This window comes from Scyliorhinus torazame, chromosome 1, assembly GCF_047496885.1.
Source record: "Scyliorhinus torazame isolate Kashiwa2021f chromosome 1, sScyTor2.1, whole genome shotgun sequence".
Taxonomy (NCBI): domain Eukaryota; kingdom Metazoa; phylum Chordata; class Chondrichthyes; order Carcharhiniformes; family Scyliorhinidae; genus Scyliorhinus; species Scyliorhinus torazame.
Genome location: NC_092707.1, coordinates 404,428,729 through 404,444,159, shown reverse-complemented (window position 1 = coordinate 404,444,159; position 15,431 = coordinate 404,428,729). Strand labels below are relative to the sequence as shown.

The following is a 15,431-nucleotide window of genomic DNA, read 5'->3' as shown; positions in this document are numbered from 1 at the left end:
TGTGTTACAGGCGTCATACAGTTCCCCACTCCCGATGATGCCATCTCACTCTCCCCACCTCCTTCTCACCCCCCCTCACCCCCTACCTACCCCCCCCCCAACTCCCCAGCCTCCGCACCCTCTACCTATCCACTCTCTCCCCCTTCCATCGGTGCCCTCAGTGATCCTCAACGTACCTCACCTCCCTAGCTCTACTGCCATGTCTAGGTGTGTCCCCAGGATGCACACCTGAGGTGGAGACAGCCACGTCTTACCTCATCTCAAGGCCCTCGATGCCCTTGGTGGGGCCCATGCACACTTGGCGATGATACAAGCATATCTGTGCCGCCCTGTCCCGTGTGCTGACCTCGAGAGGCAGCCTCATCAGAGGGTGGAATTTGGGGTACCTGGTGGCCACCATCCCTACTCTATGAGACGGGTCCGGGTTGGCGCCCAGCACCCCCGCCTTCTGCTTGGTACCCATAAGGCCCCAGGGTTCACCTCGGGACGGAGGAGCAGCTGGTTCGAGTCCCGCCTGCATCTCTGACTCTGCCAGCCCTGGCGGTTCCCCAATCTCTGCACCATCGTGTCGACGCCCTCGGCGATGCTCCGCAGCGATTGGCCCGTGCTCTGCGCAGTGCCTTGGCAATGCCCACCTGCGACTGGGTCACGCTCTGCGCCGCCTCGACCTTTCCCATCTGAGAGCGGAGCATGTCTCACAGAACCACATCAAGGTCAGCTTGGTACTGAGTAACATCCTCCAGCGAGTCAGACATTCTGCCGTGACCCTCAGCCATGGCGTCACTGACTGCGCGACGCCTTGGACACCTTCACTAATGCTGCCCGGAGTTAGTCGTTGACTTTTTTTCAGCCTGGAGGCCTGTACTCCGGGTCAGACTCCCCGAGCTGACTGCTGCCACCACCTCGTCCCAGGCAGCACTGGCTGCCTTGTGGCCCACCCTGCGGGACCCTCGGGGGAACAGGACATCCCTCCCGGCCTCCACCACATCCAGGGGCCTCCCCAGGTCAGCATCCCCGAATCTTGGGGCCGGTCTCCTGGATGCCATTGTTGTGAGCTGGCTGGGGTTGGCTGAGAAAGTGCAGCTGAAGTGCTGCTCAAACGTGTTGGCGGGGGGCTGGCGAGCGCGGTCCCGGTGAATCAGCTGGCGAGCGCGGTCCCGGTGAATCAGCTGCCGAGCGGCCATTTGCGGCATGAAGCCCGTGGGGCCTCGTTAAGTGGACCGTTTAACGTTAAATAGCGTTGCCAGCCTCACTGGAAAGCTCGCGGCAATTCCCGCTCGCTATCACACTAAGAAATCTTTCCGGAGAATCACGCCCTGTGAGACTGTCCAGGAATGATATCGAGAATCTGTTTTTCACAATCTTTAATCTGTTTCAAAGCAATGTTCAGCCAATGGAGCCATTTTGAAATAATGTTACAATGTGAGAAACATGGCAACCAATTTCTGCACAGCAAGCTCCCACAAACAAAACTCAAGAAAATTCATCAAATAATCTGACTTTGATGTTGGTTCAGGGCTAAATATTGGCCCGGCCACTGGGAAGAACTCGCCTGCTCTTCAAATAGTTCCAAGGGATCATTTGTATACATCCAGAGGACAGGCAGGTCTTTAGCTTAAGGTCTCATTTGAAAGGCAGCACCTCTGACAGGGCGCAGTCCCGCAGCACTGCACTGGAGTTTCAGCTTGGACTACATGCTCAGGTCTCTGGAGTGGAAGTTCAACAAGCTTCTCTTTCACGTAGCCACCGCCTTGCTTCCTTGCTCCGAGGAGCATCCTTCTCCTCCCTCCTCTGAGAGGAGAAGAGGAACAACAAGTGATTATTAACATCCGCAGATCAAGTGAAGCAGGATTCGAGTTGATAGTTTCAGCCTTAGTGCTGGTGTGATAGGTCAAACAAGCTCACGCTATGTTGTAATTTCTATGCTGTCCAGAATCTTTCCTCTTCTTAAACAGACGTTGACGGTGAGGAAACGCTGAGGGAGATAAGGGAGTGGGGGATTGTGGATGAGGAATTGGACCTAGTGGCACATGTTTTCGGGGCTAAAAGAGACAATCTTCTGGTGTCTCACAGGCCCCAGAGGCACATCGACTCATTTTAGTTCCATTCTGGTCACCTATCAACAGCCAGAAGAACATAAGAAATAGAAGCAGGTTTAGACCATATCGCCCATCGAATCTGCTCATCCATTCAGTACAATCATGGCTGATCCTGGGCTTCAACTCCACTTATCTGCCAGTTCCACATATCCTTTAATTCCCTGAGGCACCAAACATCTGTCCGTCTTGGCCTTCAATGTATTCAACATCCATAACCCTCTGGGGTGCAGAATCCAAAGCATTCACAACCTTTTGAGTGAAGAGATTTTTCCTCACCTCAGTCCTGAATGATTGTCCCCCTTTATCCTGAGACTGGGGACCCATGTTTTATATTCCTCAGGGTAAACAATCCCTCAGGGTCCACCCTATCAAGCCCCTCCAGAGCCACGTTGGTTTTAATCCTCATTGCATCCGCTAGCAAGGAGCCTATTCCAGTGTCAAAGGTTTGCAAGCAGAGAGGACACGGCGAGCCCCATGCCAGCCCTGCTCATATTATTGGGCTCTAAGGCCTCAAAGCTTGGCAACACAACAAGTTGCTTGCATGTGGGGGAGGAAAATAGGAGAGTCGTAAATCTGAACGTTGATTCCGGAGGTCCGATTAGCAGCCGAATTATTGAGGCCTAACTTTGAGTAGGCCTCGGCTTCAGGCATGAGCCTGGTGGAACAGTAAAGATGATGGGGTTGTGGAATAAAACTATGTGGCTAACATGAAGCCAGACCGTATTACCTCACTGCTCCTGTACCGGAGGGCTCTTCTGATTTTAATGCAAACAACATTATTTGTAACTCCCAAAATGAGTTTGTCTGTGTGTGCAATATTTTTGTCTTGATTTACCTCACTGCGTGAGAACCAAAAATTCATTGGAAAATAAATCCGATTTATTGTGAAAATGCTTTGTCTGGGATTCTTGCTAACAGTAAAATGACTGCGCACAGTACCCACACTGGCTCTCGCCCAGTTAGTTACTATTTAACAGTTAAAGAGGACAATAGCTTCCCTCCAGACATGTGTGAAGTCTGCTAGCTCAATCCTGTCAGAGGGAGAGCTAGGAGACCGAGTGATGCTCTGGAGGATATGCTGGATGAGATCAATTCCCCCCAACACCTGGCACTGTGTGCCTTTCCAGCGTTTGGGCAGGAACAGGGCTCTGACATGCCCACTCCACACGGAGACCGGCAGCAGCCCTGTCGGGTCCGCGCTGGGCTGGAGCTCTCCGGGGCAGTGCCCGATGTTTTCCCGCTTGAGGTCGTTAGTGCTGGCAGCCAAGGTAACGTGCTCATTAGTTCAGACCGACCTTTCTGCAGATTATCAGTGTGGGAGTTTTATTCGGAAACGGTATTGTTAATCAGAAGGTCAGATTTAGATGTTGCTATTGTGTCGGTCAATTTTCAAGAATTTTCCCACAGCGCTGGACCCCTAATGGATCCCGCTAATGATGACACCCTTTGAAGTTCCGATCCGCTGGCTGTCTGAGAGTTCAGGCAGAGGTGTCCGAGTTATCATGGGGTGGGGCGGTGGTTTTCCTGGTCTCTTCATGGGGTTTTATAATTGGGATAATAAGCACCAGATCAATGGTACAAAACATTAGCCTTAGTTATAAGACTGGGTACAGTTTTGTGCTGCCCATTATATGAAGTATAAAAGCAGAGTGCATGTAGTGTGGATTTATCAGTGACTGAAACCGAGGAGAGACAATGATACGGGCAATGTTTTCACCAGAGCAAGGAAGGTGTCTAAAAGTGAAGGGTTTGTTCACGAATAAGGAAAGGTTATTTCCTCCGATCGGGTAGTCTGTGACAAGGGATCATCAATCTAAAATTGTTCTTTGAGAAAGTGAGGAGAGAGGTTATGAGATATTGCTTTACACAGGAGGCTAATTGCTTCAGCACAGAATACCTTGCACAGGGAGTGCACGAGGCAGGAAAGAAAAGCTGGATAGATATTTAAAACAGGTATGGTAAGTGTGTGGAACAGTGGGATCAGATTATTCAAACAAAAGGCCGCAGACGCAAAAGGCCTCCTTCTGTACAGCGATCCTCTAGGGTTCCACACCCTAGTGCAGAAAACATTCTAACATCTTCATTTCAGGGTATCAGACCCCGAAACAGGACTGCTGAAGGAAGTGGGATGCTTCAGAACCATGCCCCACCTGAGAGCATCCACGCATGTACGTCAGAGTTTGCAAGACAGAGTGACTGTACAATTGTGTACATGAGTGTGTATATATTCGGATAGGTGTGCAGGAGAGTACACGAGAAGTTGGACTATGGTCAAGACTCGCCTCTAGTTCAGAAAGTGCCACAATTGGCTGTTACGTTTCCTGCATTACAACAATAACTGCACTTCAGAAGTACTTTATTGGTTGCCAGGTGCTTTGGGTTGCCTGGGTTTGTGAAAAGAGCAATATAAATGTAAGTTCTTTCATTAAAAAAATGTGTGCACTTGTGTGAGAGTGTCTGTATAGAAGGGAGAAGTTACGTATGAGAGAGAGTCTGTATGGGAGACCATAGTCAATAAGGTGCTAAATACATATCTGATGGAGGCCAAAGTGGGCGGGATTCAAATTGACTGTAATTCCGATTGTGTCAGGGAACGTTATCCACAATCGTCACTTTTAGTTGAGTGTGTGTAGAGAGTAAATGTGTACGACAGTGAGCGTGACATGGAACACGAGTGTGGGATGTGTCGTCTGTGTGTGTCCTTGAACGAGTATTGGTATATATGTTTAACACTGTGTGAGTGTGACAGAGTAAATGTATTGATATGCCAGTTTGTGTATGTAATTCTGAATGGTGCTCGCTGCGTACGTGACAGGATATTTAAGATCCTGAGGGGCATTGACAGGGGCGGATGTGGAGAGGATGTTTCCTCTTGTGGGAGAATCTAGAACCACGGGTCACTGTTGAAAAATAAGAGTCGCTCATTTAAGACAGATATGGGGCGAATTTTATTTTCTCAAAGGGTTGAGAGTCTCTCGAACTATCTTCTTCAAAAGTCAGTGGAAGCAGAGTCTCTGGATATTTTTAAGGCAGAGAGATATAGGTCCTTGATTAACTAAGGGGTGAAAGATTATCAGGGGTAGGCGGGAATGCTGAGTTGATGTTACAATCAGATCAGCCATGATCTTTTGGAGTAGGCTCAAATGGTCAAGTGGTCTACACCTGCTCCTAATTGGTATGTTTGTTTGAGTGAGGCTGTGTGTGATTGAGAGTTCCTCCTTATCACTATAAGCTCCTCCAGTTCGACAACCTTTCAAAATCTCCGCACTCCTCCAATTGTAGATATCGGGGCATGCCTGATTTTAATTGGCCCGAAGCTTTCACTGTCTGTGCCCTGAGCTCCGTAATTCCATCTCCCCCCCAACGCCCTACGCCACCCTCCTTCCCCCCATGCCCCATGCCAACCCCCCCCCCCCCCCTCTCGGCCTCTCTCCCCCTCCTTCAAGATGCTCCTTAAAAGCTACCTCTTTGACAACGCTTTTGTTCTCCCGATCTTAATATCTTCCGACTTGGCTCAGTGTCAAATTTTCTCCACTAACCTTCTTGAGAAGCACTGTGAGACGTTTTAATGTATTGAGGGCGAAATGAAAATGCAAGTTGTTGTGCAGTCAGAGAAAGGACAGGTGTGAGAGTGGGGGGGGTGGGGGGGGTGCGGGGAACTGAGTGTGATTGTTGATGGACCAAGCGGCAGCTCATCCTCACCCAGTTGGAGTTGATCTTTCCAGGGTGATGTACAATGTGTTTCCATAATGATTAGTGCCTCCCTGTGTTTAGCAGCAGATAGGAACTTCAGGGACTGTGAGACCTTGTTAATGTCCTGCTATTACGATGCTACCCATTCAATAGTGAGCAACGGCTGGGTAAGTTTGAACATTCGGTGGGATTGATGGGGTGGGGATGGAAAAAGATGACCTCCGAATCGCGGGAGGGGCATAGACAGAGTGGATAGTCAGAGGCTTTTTCCCAGGGTAGAGGGGTCAATTATTCGGGGGCATAGGTTTGAGGTGAGAGGGGCAAGGTTTAGAGGAGATGTACGTGGAAGTTTTTTACACAGAGGGTAGTGGGTGCCTGGAACTCGCTGCCGGAGGAGGTGGTGGAAGCAGGGACGATAGTGACATTTAAGGGGCATCCTGACAAATACATGAATAGGATGGGAATAGAGGGATACGGACCCCGGAAGTGTGGAAGATTTTAGTTTAGACGGGCAACATGGTCAGCACAGGCTTGGAGGGCCGAAGGGCCTGTTCCTGTGCTGTACATTTCTTTGTTCTTTGTTCTATTACAGTTCTTGAGTTTTAAAAGGTTGATCAACATTCACAGGATTTGATGGGCTCGATATGAAGTCACTATTCCCTATGGTGGTGGAATCCAAAATAAGGGACTTAATTTTAAGATTGGAGATAGGGGGCGAAATTCTCCCGAAACGGCGCGATGTCCGCCGACTGGCACCCAAAACGGCGCCAATCAGGCGGGCATCGCGCCGCCCCAAAGGTGCGGAATGCTCCGCATCTTTGGGGGCTGAGCCCCAACATTGAGGGGCTAGGCCGACGCCGGAGGGATTTCCGCCCCGTCAGCTGGCGGAAACGGCCTTTGTTGCCCCGCCAGCTGGCGCGGAAATGACATTCGGGGCGGCGCATGCGCGGGAGCGTCAGCGGCCGCTGACAGTTTCCCACGCATGCGCAGTGGAGGGAGTCTCTTCCGCCTCCGCCATGGTGGAGACCGTGGCGGAGGCGGAAGGGAAAGAGTGCCCCCACGGCACAGGCCCGCCCGCGGATCGGTGGGCCCCGATCGCGGGCCAGGCCACCGTGGGGGCACCCCCCGGGGCCAGATCACCCCGCGCCTCCCCCAGGACCCCGGAGCCCGCCCACGCTGCCGTTCAAAAGGTGGTTTAATCCACGCCGGCGGGACAGGCAATTTATCGGCGGGACTTCGGCCCATCCGGGCCGGAGATTCGAGCGGGGGGGCCCGCCAACCGGCGCGGCCCGATACCCGCCCCCGCCGAATATCCGGTGCCGGAGACTTCGGCAACCGGCGGGGGCGGGATTCACGGCAGCCCCCGGCGATTCTCCAACCCGGCGGGGGGGTCGGAGAATGACGCCCAGGGAGCGGAATTCCCGCCCCCCACGCCGGGTGGGAGAATCGCCGGGACACCGCGCATGTCCCGCCATGCCGCCCCGACGCCCGCATGCGATTCTCCCACACCCCCCAAACCGGCGCGGTGAGAATCACGGCTGGCCGCTGGTAAAATCGCCACTCGCCGTTTGCAACGGGCGAGCGGCGATTCTCTGGCGTGGATGGGCCGAGCGGCCTGCCCAATACGACGGGTTCCCGCTGGCGCCATCCACACCTGGTCGCTGCCGGTGGGAACAGTGCGGGAACGCTGGGGGCAGCCTGTGGGGGGGGGGGGGATGGGGGGGCAGAGGGGAGGGGGTTCCTGCACCGGAGGGGGCGTCAAATGGGGTCTGGCCCGCGATCGGTGCCCACCGATCGGCAGGCCGGCCTCTCTGAAGGAGGACCTCCTTTCCTCCGCCGCCCCACAAGATCCATCCGACATCTTCTTGCGGGGCGGCCTTGGGGAGGACGGCAACCGCGCATGCCCGGCCACGGCCCGGCGCGCGTAAATGACGCGACGCCGCTCCTAGCCCCCCGGGGCCGGGAGAATAGGAGGCTGGGAGCGGCCTCCGACGCCGGAGTGAAACACTCTGGTTTTCAATCCGGCGTCGGCACTTAGACTCCTGATGGGAGAAATGCGTCCGGGCTGTTTTGCAGTTAATTGAGGAAACACTGCTTCAAGCAATGAGGTTCTGGAAATCTGGAAATCCTCTCCAAAAAGCTCCGGGTCCTGGAGGCTCAATAGAAGCAAAATATGGATTTGTTCGTATTGTGACCAAAGGTCAGGACACCACATGTAGCCAGGCAGACAAGATACAACAAGGTTTATTCTACTACTCCACAATACAATAACTCTCTCTCTCTGTCTCCACTCCCATCAGGGTCCTCCTGCTCGACCTACTCCCAGGAGTTTATATCCTGCGGGCATTCTTCCAATTGGGGAGTTTGTACTACCAGGTGCAGGAGAGGAATCTGATATAATGTAGGTTCCGACCCATTAGAGGAGTTGTAACACCTAGAGATATTCAGAATCATGAGGGGTCTGGATACAATATACAGGGGGAGGCTGTCCCATTGGTGGAAGGATTGAGAACCAGAGGACAGCAATTTATTGCAATTGGCAAAAGAAGCACTGGAGACGCGGGGAGAGACTTTTTCAAACAGGGAGTGATCTGGAACACACTGTCTGAGAGTGTGGTGGAGACAGTGGAACACACTGTCTGAGAGTGTGGTGGAGACAGAGAAACACACTGTCTGAGAGTGTGGTGGAGCCAGCGGAACACGCTGTCTGAGAGTGTGGTGGAGACAGTGGAACACACTGTCTGAGAGTGTGGTGGAGACAGAGAAACACACTGTCTGAGAGTGTGGTGGAGCCAGCGGAACACGCTGTCTGAGAGTGTGGTGGAGACAGTGGAACACGCTGTCTGAGAGTGTGGTGGAGACAGTGGAACACACTGTCTGAGAGTGTGGTGGAGACAGCGGAACACGCTGTCTGAGAGTGCGGTGGAAACAGTGGAACACACTGTCTGAGAGTGTGGTGGAGACAGCGGAACATGCTGTCTGAGAGTGTGGTGGAGACAGCGGAATACACTGTCTGAGAGTGTGGTGGAGACAGTGGAACACACTGTCTGAGAGTGTGGTGGAGACAGCGGAACACGCTGTCTGAGAGTGCGGTGGAAACAGTGGAACACACTGTCTGAGAGTGTGGTGGAGACAGCGGAACACACTGTCTGAGAGTGTGGTGGAGACAGTGGAACACACTGTCTGAGAGTGTGGTGGAGACAGCGGAACACACTGTCTGAGAGTGTGGTGGAGACAGTGGAACACACTGTCTGAGAGTGTGGTGGAGACAGTGGAACACACTGTCTGAGAGTGTGGTGGAGACAGTGGAACACACTGGGCGCGATTCTCTACTCCCACGCCGGTTGGGGAGAATCGCCTGGGCCGCCAAAATTTCCAGGGACGCTGGTCCGACGCCCTCCCGCGATTCTCCCAAGCGGCGGGAACGGCCCGGTCGAGTTTCGCGGGCCACAGGCCGGAGAATCGCCAGAGACACCCAAAATGGCGATTCTCCGGCACCCCCGCTATTCTGAGGCCCGGATGGGCCGAGCGGCCAGGCCAAAACGGCGGGTTCCCCCCGGCGCCGTCCACACCTGGTCGCTGCAGTCGTGGGCGGTGCGTGAACGCTGGGGGCGTGGGGGCGGCCTGTGGGGGGGCGAGGGGGGATCCTGTACCGGCTTCACCTGGAATGTGGGGTGGCCTGCGATCGGTGCCCACCGATCATTTGGCCATCCTCTCTGAAGGAGGACCTCCTTCCTTCCGCGGCCCCGCAAGATCCGTCCCCAATCTTCTTGCGGGGAGGACTTAGAGAGGACGGCAACCACGCATGCGCGGATGGCGTCCGTTATGCGGCGCCGGCCGCGTCATCTATGCGGCGCCGCTTTTAGGCGGGCGACAAGGCCTGGCGCGGGTAGATGACGCGGCCCCGATACTGGCCCATTGTCAGGGCCTGAATCGGTCGGGACCGGGGCCGTTCCGCGCCGTCGTGAACCTCGACGGCGTTCACGACGGCGCGGCCACTTCGGCGTGGGGGTGGAGAATCCCGCCCACTGTCTGAGAGTGTGGTGGAGACAAATCCACATAGCGAGTGATCTGGAACGTACTGCCTGAGTGTGGTGGAGACAGATCTACATAGCGAGCGATCTGGAACGTACTGCCTGAGTGTGGTGGAGACAGATCTACATAGCGAGCGATCTGGAACGTACTGCCTGAGTGATGTGAAGACAGATCTACATAGCGAGCGGTCTGGAACGTACTGCCTGAGTGTGGTGGAGACAGATCTACATAGCGAGCGGTCTGGAACGTACTGCCTGAGTCTGGTGGAGGTAGGTTCAATCCAGGCTTTCGAAAGGAAATTGGATTGTTTTCGGAAAAGGAAGAAGGCGGGAGGGTGACACTCTGTGCATTGTTCGATCAGAGGGTCAGCACAGTCATGACAGGCCGAGCGGTCTCTTTCTGTGCTGTAACAATTTTGTACACCTGAGCAGAGATACAGACGGAAATCTCCCGGCCATTCCCGCCGGTAGTATCTTCCGGTCCCACCGAAGGCAGTGGGACATATTTCCAAGTCAGGATGGTGTGACCGGAGGGGATTCGACATAAGAATTCCCAGGGGCTGGGCAAAGTTTTACACTCAGCAGTGTTGCTGCCAGAGACCAGAAAATAATTCCTTTGGGATATTGGAATTCAATTAAATCTTTGACAGTGAAGGACACTATTTGATCCACCGTGCCTGTGGCATATTGCTAAAGCTGTCCCTTTCTCTCACACCTCTTCCAATTTTTATTCCTCAGCTGAGAACCTGTCACTGCTTCTCCTCTGTCCATATGCTAATAATTCTCTCGAATTGGATTCATAAGTTCTCCTCGTTTTGGTGGAATCCAGTGGCGCGATTCTCCGACCCCCCACCAGGTCGGAGAATCGCCGGGAGCTGGCGTGAATCCCGCCCCCGCCGTGTCCCGAATTCTCCGCCACCAGAGATTCGGCGGGGGTGGGAATCGCGCCGCGCCGGTTGGCGGGCCCACCCCCGGCGAAGAGACCCCCTCCCTTGCACATGCGCGGGGATAACGTCAGCAGCCGCTGACGCTCTCGCGCATGCGTCGCCCGGCGAAGACCTTTCGGCGCCGGCTGGCGTGGCGCCAAAGGCCTTTCCCGCCAGCTGGCGGAGCGGTGAGGGCTTGGCCCTAAAGGTTTGGAGAATTCCGCACCTTTGGGGCGGCCCGACGCCGGAGTGATCCGCGCCGTTTTTGGCGCCGGGTAGCGGACATCGCGCCAGTTTGCGGAGAATCCCGCCCCTGGTCCTTAGTTACCAAATCGTTCGGGAGAGATTCTCCCTACTTGTCTCATCAGAACACCATCATTATGATGTTTTGCAGAGATTGTAAATGCTTTCTCACAGCACCGTGGGGCGGAACTGCTCTCTTCAGCAAAGCTGCACACAAATCATTGACTGGGAAGTTGGGCTTGTGCAGAAACAGGCAGCAGTGAATTGGAAGCCGGTTCAACCTGTGACCCCCGGAGTTGACTTAATTTGCCCTCTGCAACGGCCTAGCAAACCACTCAGTTAGGACAAGCGGTTCAAGAAGAGCAACACGGTGGCGCAGTGGTTAGCACTGCTGACTCACGGCGCCGAGGTCCCAGGTTCGACCCTGGCTCTGGGTCACTGTCTGTGTGGAGTTTGCACATTCTCCCGGTGTTTGCATGAATCCCGCCCCCACCTGCTGCCGAATTCTCCGGCGGCAGAGATTCTGCGGTGGCGTTGGCAGCGGCCGCCCCCCGGCGATTCTCCGGCCCGCGATGGGCCGAGTGGCTGCCCGTTTTCGGCCGGTCCCGCCGGCGTAAATTACAACAGGTCCTTACCGGCGGGACTTGACTCCACGGGCGGCCTCCGAGGTCCTCGGGGGCGCGCGGGGGGATCTGGCCTCGGGGGGTGCCCCCATGGTGGCCTGGCCCACGATCGGGGCCCAGCGATCCGTGGGCGGGCCTGTGCCCTGGGAGCACTCTATTCCTCTGCGTCAGCCGCTGTAACAGTCCGCGATGGCCGACGCGGAGATGAACCCCCCTGCCCATGCGCTGGGATGACGCCAGCACTCGCTGGCGCTCCTGCGCATGCGCCAACTCGCGCCGGCCGGCGGAGGCCCTTCCGCGCCGGCCGGCACGGCGCAAACCACTCTGGGGCCAGCCTAGCCCCTGCGGAGGATTCCACACCTTCGGGGCGGCCCGACGCCAGAGTGGTTCATGCCGCTCCTTCGTGGCGGAGCTACCCGCGGAGTCCTGCAGAATCCCGCCACTTTCTCTGGGGAGATTAGAGAGGGACAATATATTTTTTATATGTCTATGGGATGTGTGCGTCTCTGGCTAGACCAATATTTGTTGCCCATCTCTAATTGCCCTTGGAAGGTAGTGGTGAGTCGCTTTCTTGAGCCGCCGCCGTCCATGTGCTGTTCGAAAGAGAGTTCCAATATTTTGACCCAGCGACAGTGAAGGAATGCTGATATGTTTCCAAGTCAGGATGGTGACTAGGAGGGGACCTTCCAGGCGGTGGGCTTCCCATGAATCTGCTGCTCCTGTCCTTCCAGCTGGCAGAGGCCGCAGGTTTGGAATAAAAGCCGGACATGCTAATGATATTTAGACTTTGTGAATAAATAAACAAAATCAATTGTTTAATTTAAGTAAGTTTCTTACATCGTGACCATTATGTCGTCATTACTGTTATTGAGAACCTTTTTATGTCTCCATTTTTTTGTTTTAAGTGTGTGGGATCAGAGCGACCTGAAATGGGGAAGAGGGCAGAAACCAGAAATGAAGGAGACGGCACCGAACCACAAGCATCGCCCAATCAGAGGCCAAACACTTGCTGCTTCTGCTGGTGTTGTTGCTGCAGCTGCTCATGGTAGGTCAACCCAACTCACACACACACACTGAGCTGCATTTTCACTTCAGATCCTGGCCTTAGGCCGCACTGCACCCCGGGGCCTGCCGGCAGCAATGGCAGCACCGACCGCAACATGGTGCCTGCCTCCAAGGTAAGTAAACTACCCCCGTTGTGTTGGCAGTCTGGAGGGTGACTGCCCTGAACAGGATTTATTTTTTAATAAACATTTTATTGAGGTATTTTTGGCTTTACAATAAACAATGTACATGAGTCTATAAACATAGTGCAATGTCTGCTTCCTCCCTTACAGGTCTCATCTTTACTAACGCCACCCACCCCCCCCCCCCCCACCCCCCCTTCTGCTGACGATTAATTTTCCGCAACGAAGTCGACGAACGGTTGCCACCTCCGGGCGAACCCTAACATTGACCCTCTCAAGGCGAACTTGATTTTCTCCAAACAGAGAAAGCTAGCCATGTCCGATAGCCATGTCTCCAACTTCGGGGGCTTTGAGTCCTTCCAAGCTAATAATATCCGTCTCCGGGCTACCAGGGAAGCAAAGGCCTGCCAGAATCCCCTAAGCTTTGGGCATGTCCAAAACAAGTTAGCTAGGAAGGACTTAAAGAGAGAGCTAAGAAGAGCCAGGAGGGGACATGAGAAGTCTTTGGCAGCTAGGATCAAGGATAACCCTAAAGCTTTCTTTCGATATGTCAGGAATAAACGAATGACGAGGGTAAGAGTAGGGCCAGTCAAGGACAGTAGTGGGAAGTTGTGCTTGGAGTCCGAGGAGATAGGAGAGGTGCTAAATGAATATTTTTCGTCAGTATTCACACAGGGAAAAGACAATGTTGTCGAGGAGAATACTGAGATTCAGGCTACTGGACTAGAAAGGCTTGAGGTTCATAAGGAGGAGGTGTTAGCAATTCTGGAAAGTGTAAAAATATATAGGTCCCCTGGGCCGGATGGGATTTATCCTAGTATTCTCTGGGAAGCTAGGGAGGAGATTGCTGAGCCTTTGGCTTTGATCTTTAAGTCATCTTTGTCTACAGGAATAGTGCCAGAAGACTGGAGGATAGCAAATGTTGTCTTGTCCCCTTGTTCAAAAAGGGGAGTAGTGACAACCCCGGTAACTATAGACCAGTGAGCCTTACTTCTGCTGTGGGCAAAGTCTTGGAAAGGTTTATAAGAGATAGGGTGTATAATCATCTGGAAAGGAATAATTTGATTAGAGATAGTCAACACGGTTTCGTGAAGGGTAGGTTGTGCCTCACAAACCTTATTGAGTTCTTTGAGAAGGTGACCAAACAGGTGGATGAGGGTAAAGCAGTTGATGTGGTGTGTATGCATTTCAGTAAAGCGTTTGCTAAGGTTCCCCACGGTAGGCTACTGCAGAAAATACGGAGGCATGGGATTCAGGGTGATTTAGCAGTTTGGATCAGAAATTGGCTAGCTGGAAGAAGACAAAGGGTGGTGGTTGATGGGAAATGTTCAGACTGGAGTCCAGTTACTAGTGGTGTACCACAAGGATCTGTTTTGGGGCCACTGCTGTTTGTCATTTTTATAAATGACTTGGAGGAGGGCGTAGAAGGATGTGTGAGTAAATTTGCAGATGACACTAAAGTTGGTGGAGTTGTGGACAGTGCGGAAGGATGTTACAAGTTACAGAGGGACATAGATAAGCTGCAGCGCTGGGCTGAGAGTGGCAAATGGTGTTTAATGCAGAAAAGCGTAAGGTGATTCATTTTGGAAGGAATAACAGGAAGACAGAGTACTGGGCTAATGGTAAGATTCTTGGCAGTGTGGATGAGCAGAGAGATCTCGGTGTCCATGTACATAGATCCCTGAAAGTTGCCACCCAGGTTGAGAGGGTTGCTAAGAAGGCGTACGGTGTGTTAGCTTTTATTGGTAGAGGGATTGAGTTTCGGAGCCATGAGGTCATGTTGCGGCTGTACAAAACTCTGGTGCGGCCGCATTTGGAGTATTGCGTGCAATTCTGGTCGCCGTATTATAGGAAGGATGTGGAAGCATTGGAAAGGGTGCAGAGGAGATTTACCAGAATGTTGCCTGGTATGGAGGGAAGATCTTATGAGGGATGGCTGAGGGACTTGAGGCTGTTTTCGTTAGAGAGAAGAAGGTTAAGAGGTGACTTAATTGAGGCATACAAGATGATCAGAGGATTGGATAGGGTGGACAGTGAGAGCCTTTTTCCTCGGATGGTGATGTGTCTAGCACAAGGGGACATAACTTTAAATTGAGGGGAGATAGATATAGGACAGATGTCAGAGGTAGGTTCTTTACTCAGAGAGTAGTAAGGACGTGGAATGCCCTGCCTGCAATAGTAGTGGACTCGCCAACACTAAGGGCATTCAAATGGTCATTGGATAGACATATGGACGATAAGGGAATAGTGTAGATGGGCTTTAGAGTGGTTTCACAGGTCGGCGCAACATCGAGGGCCGAAGAGCCTGTACTGTGCTGTAATGTTCTATGTTTATGTTCTATATGGACATGGTTCGCTGGCTCCCCGCTCACCTTGCGCACCTATCTTCTACCCCAAAGAACCTGCTCATCCGGGCCACTGTCATGTGAGCCCGGTGAATGACCTTAAACTGTATCAGGCTGAGCCTGGCACATGTTGTGGATGCGTTGGCTCCACTCAACGCATCCGCCCAGAGACCATCCTCTATCTCTCCTCCCAGCTCCTCCTCCCACTTGTGCTTCAGCTCCTCAGTCTGCGTCTCCCTGACCCCATGAGCTCCTTATAGATGCCGGAGACCTTTCCTTCT

General features: G+C 53.3%; 1 protein-coding gene across 2 annotated transcripts in view; it reads left to right on the top strand.

Annotated features, from left to right (window-relative positions):
• The window catches only part of LOC140428091 (regulator of G-protein signaling 17-like), a 148,598-nt gene that overhangs the window by 81,377 nt on the left and 51,790 nt on the right, over nucleotides 1–15,431 (top strand). For both annotated transcript variants that reach the window (XM_072514140.1, XM_072514149.1), the window contains exon 3: nucleotides 12,524–12,663. In XM_072514140.1, the coding sequence (XP_072370241.1) occupies nucleotides 12,524–12,663 (140 nt within the window). The remainder of the gene's footprint in view (nucleotides 1–12,523; nucleotides 12,664–15,431) is intronic.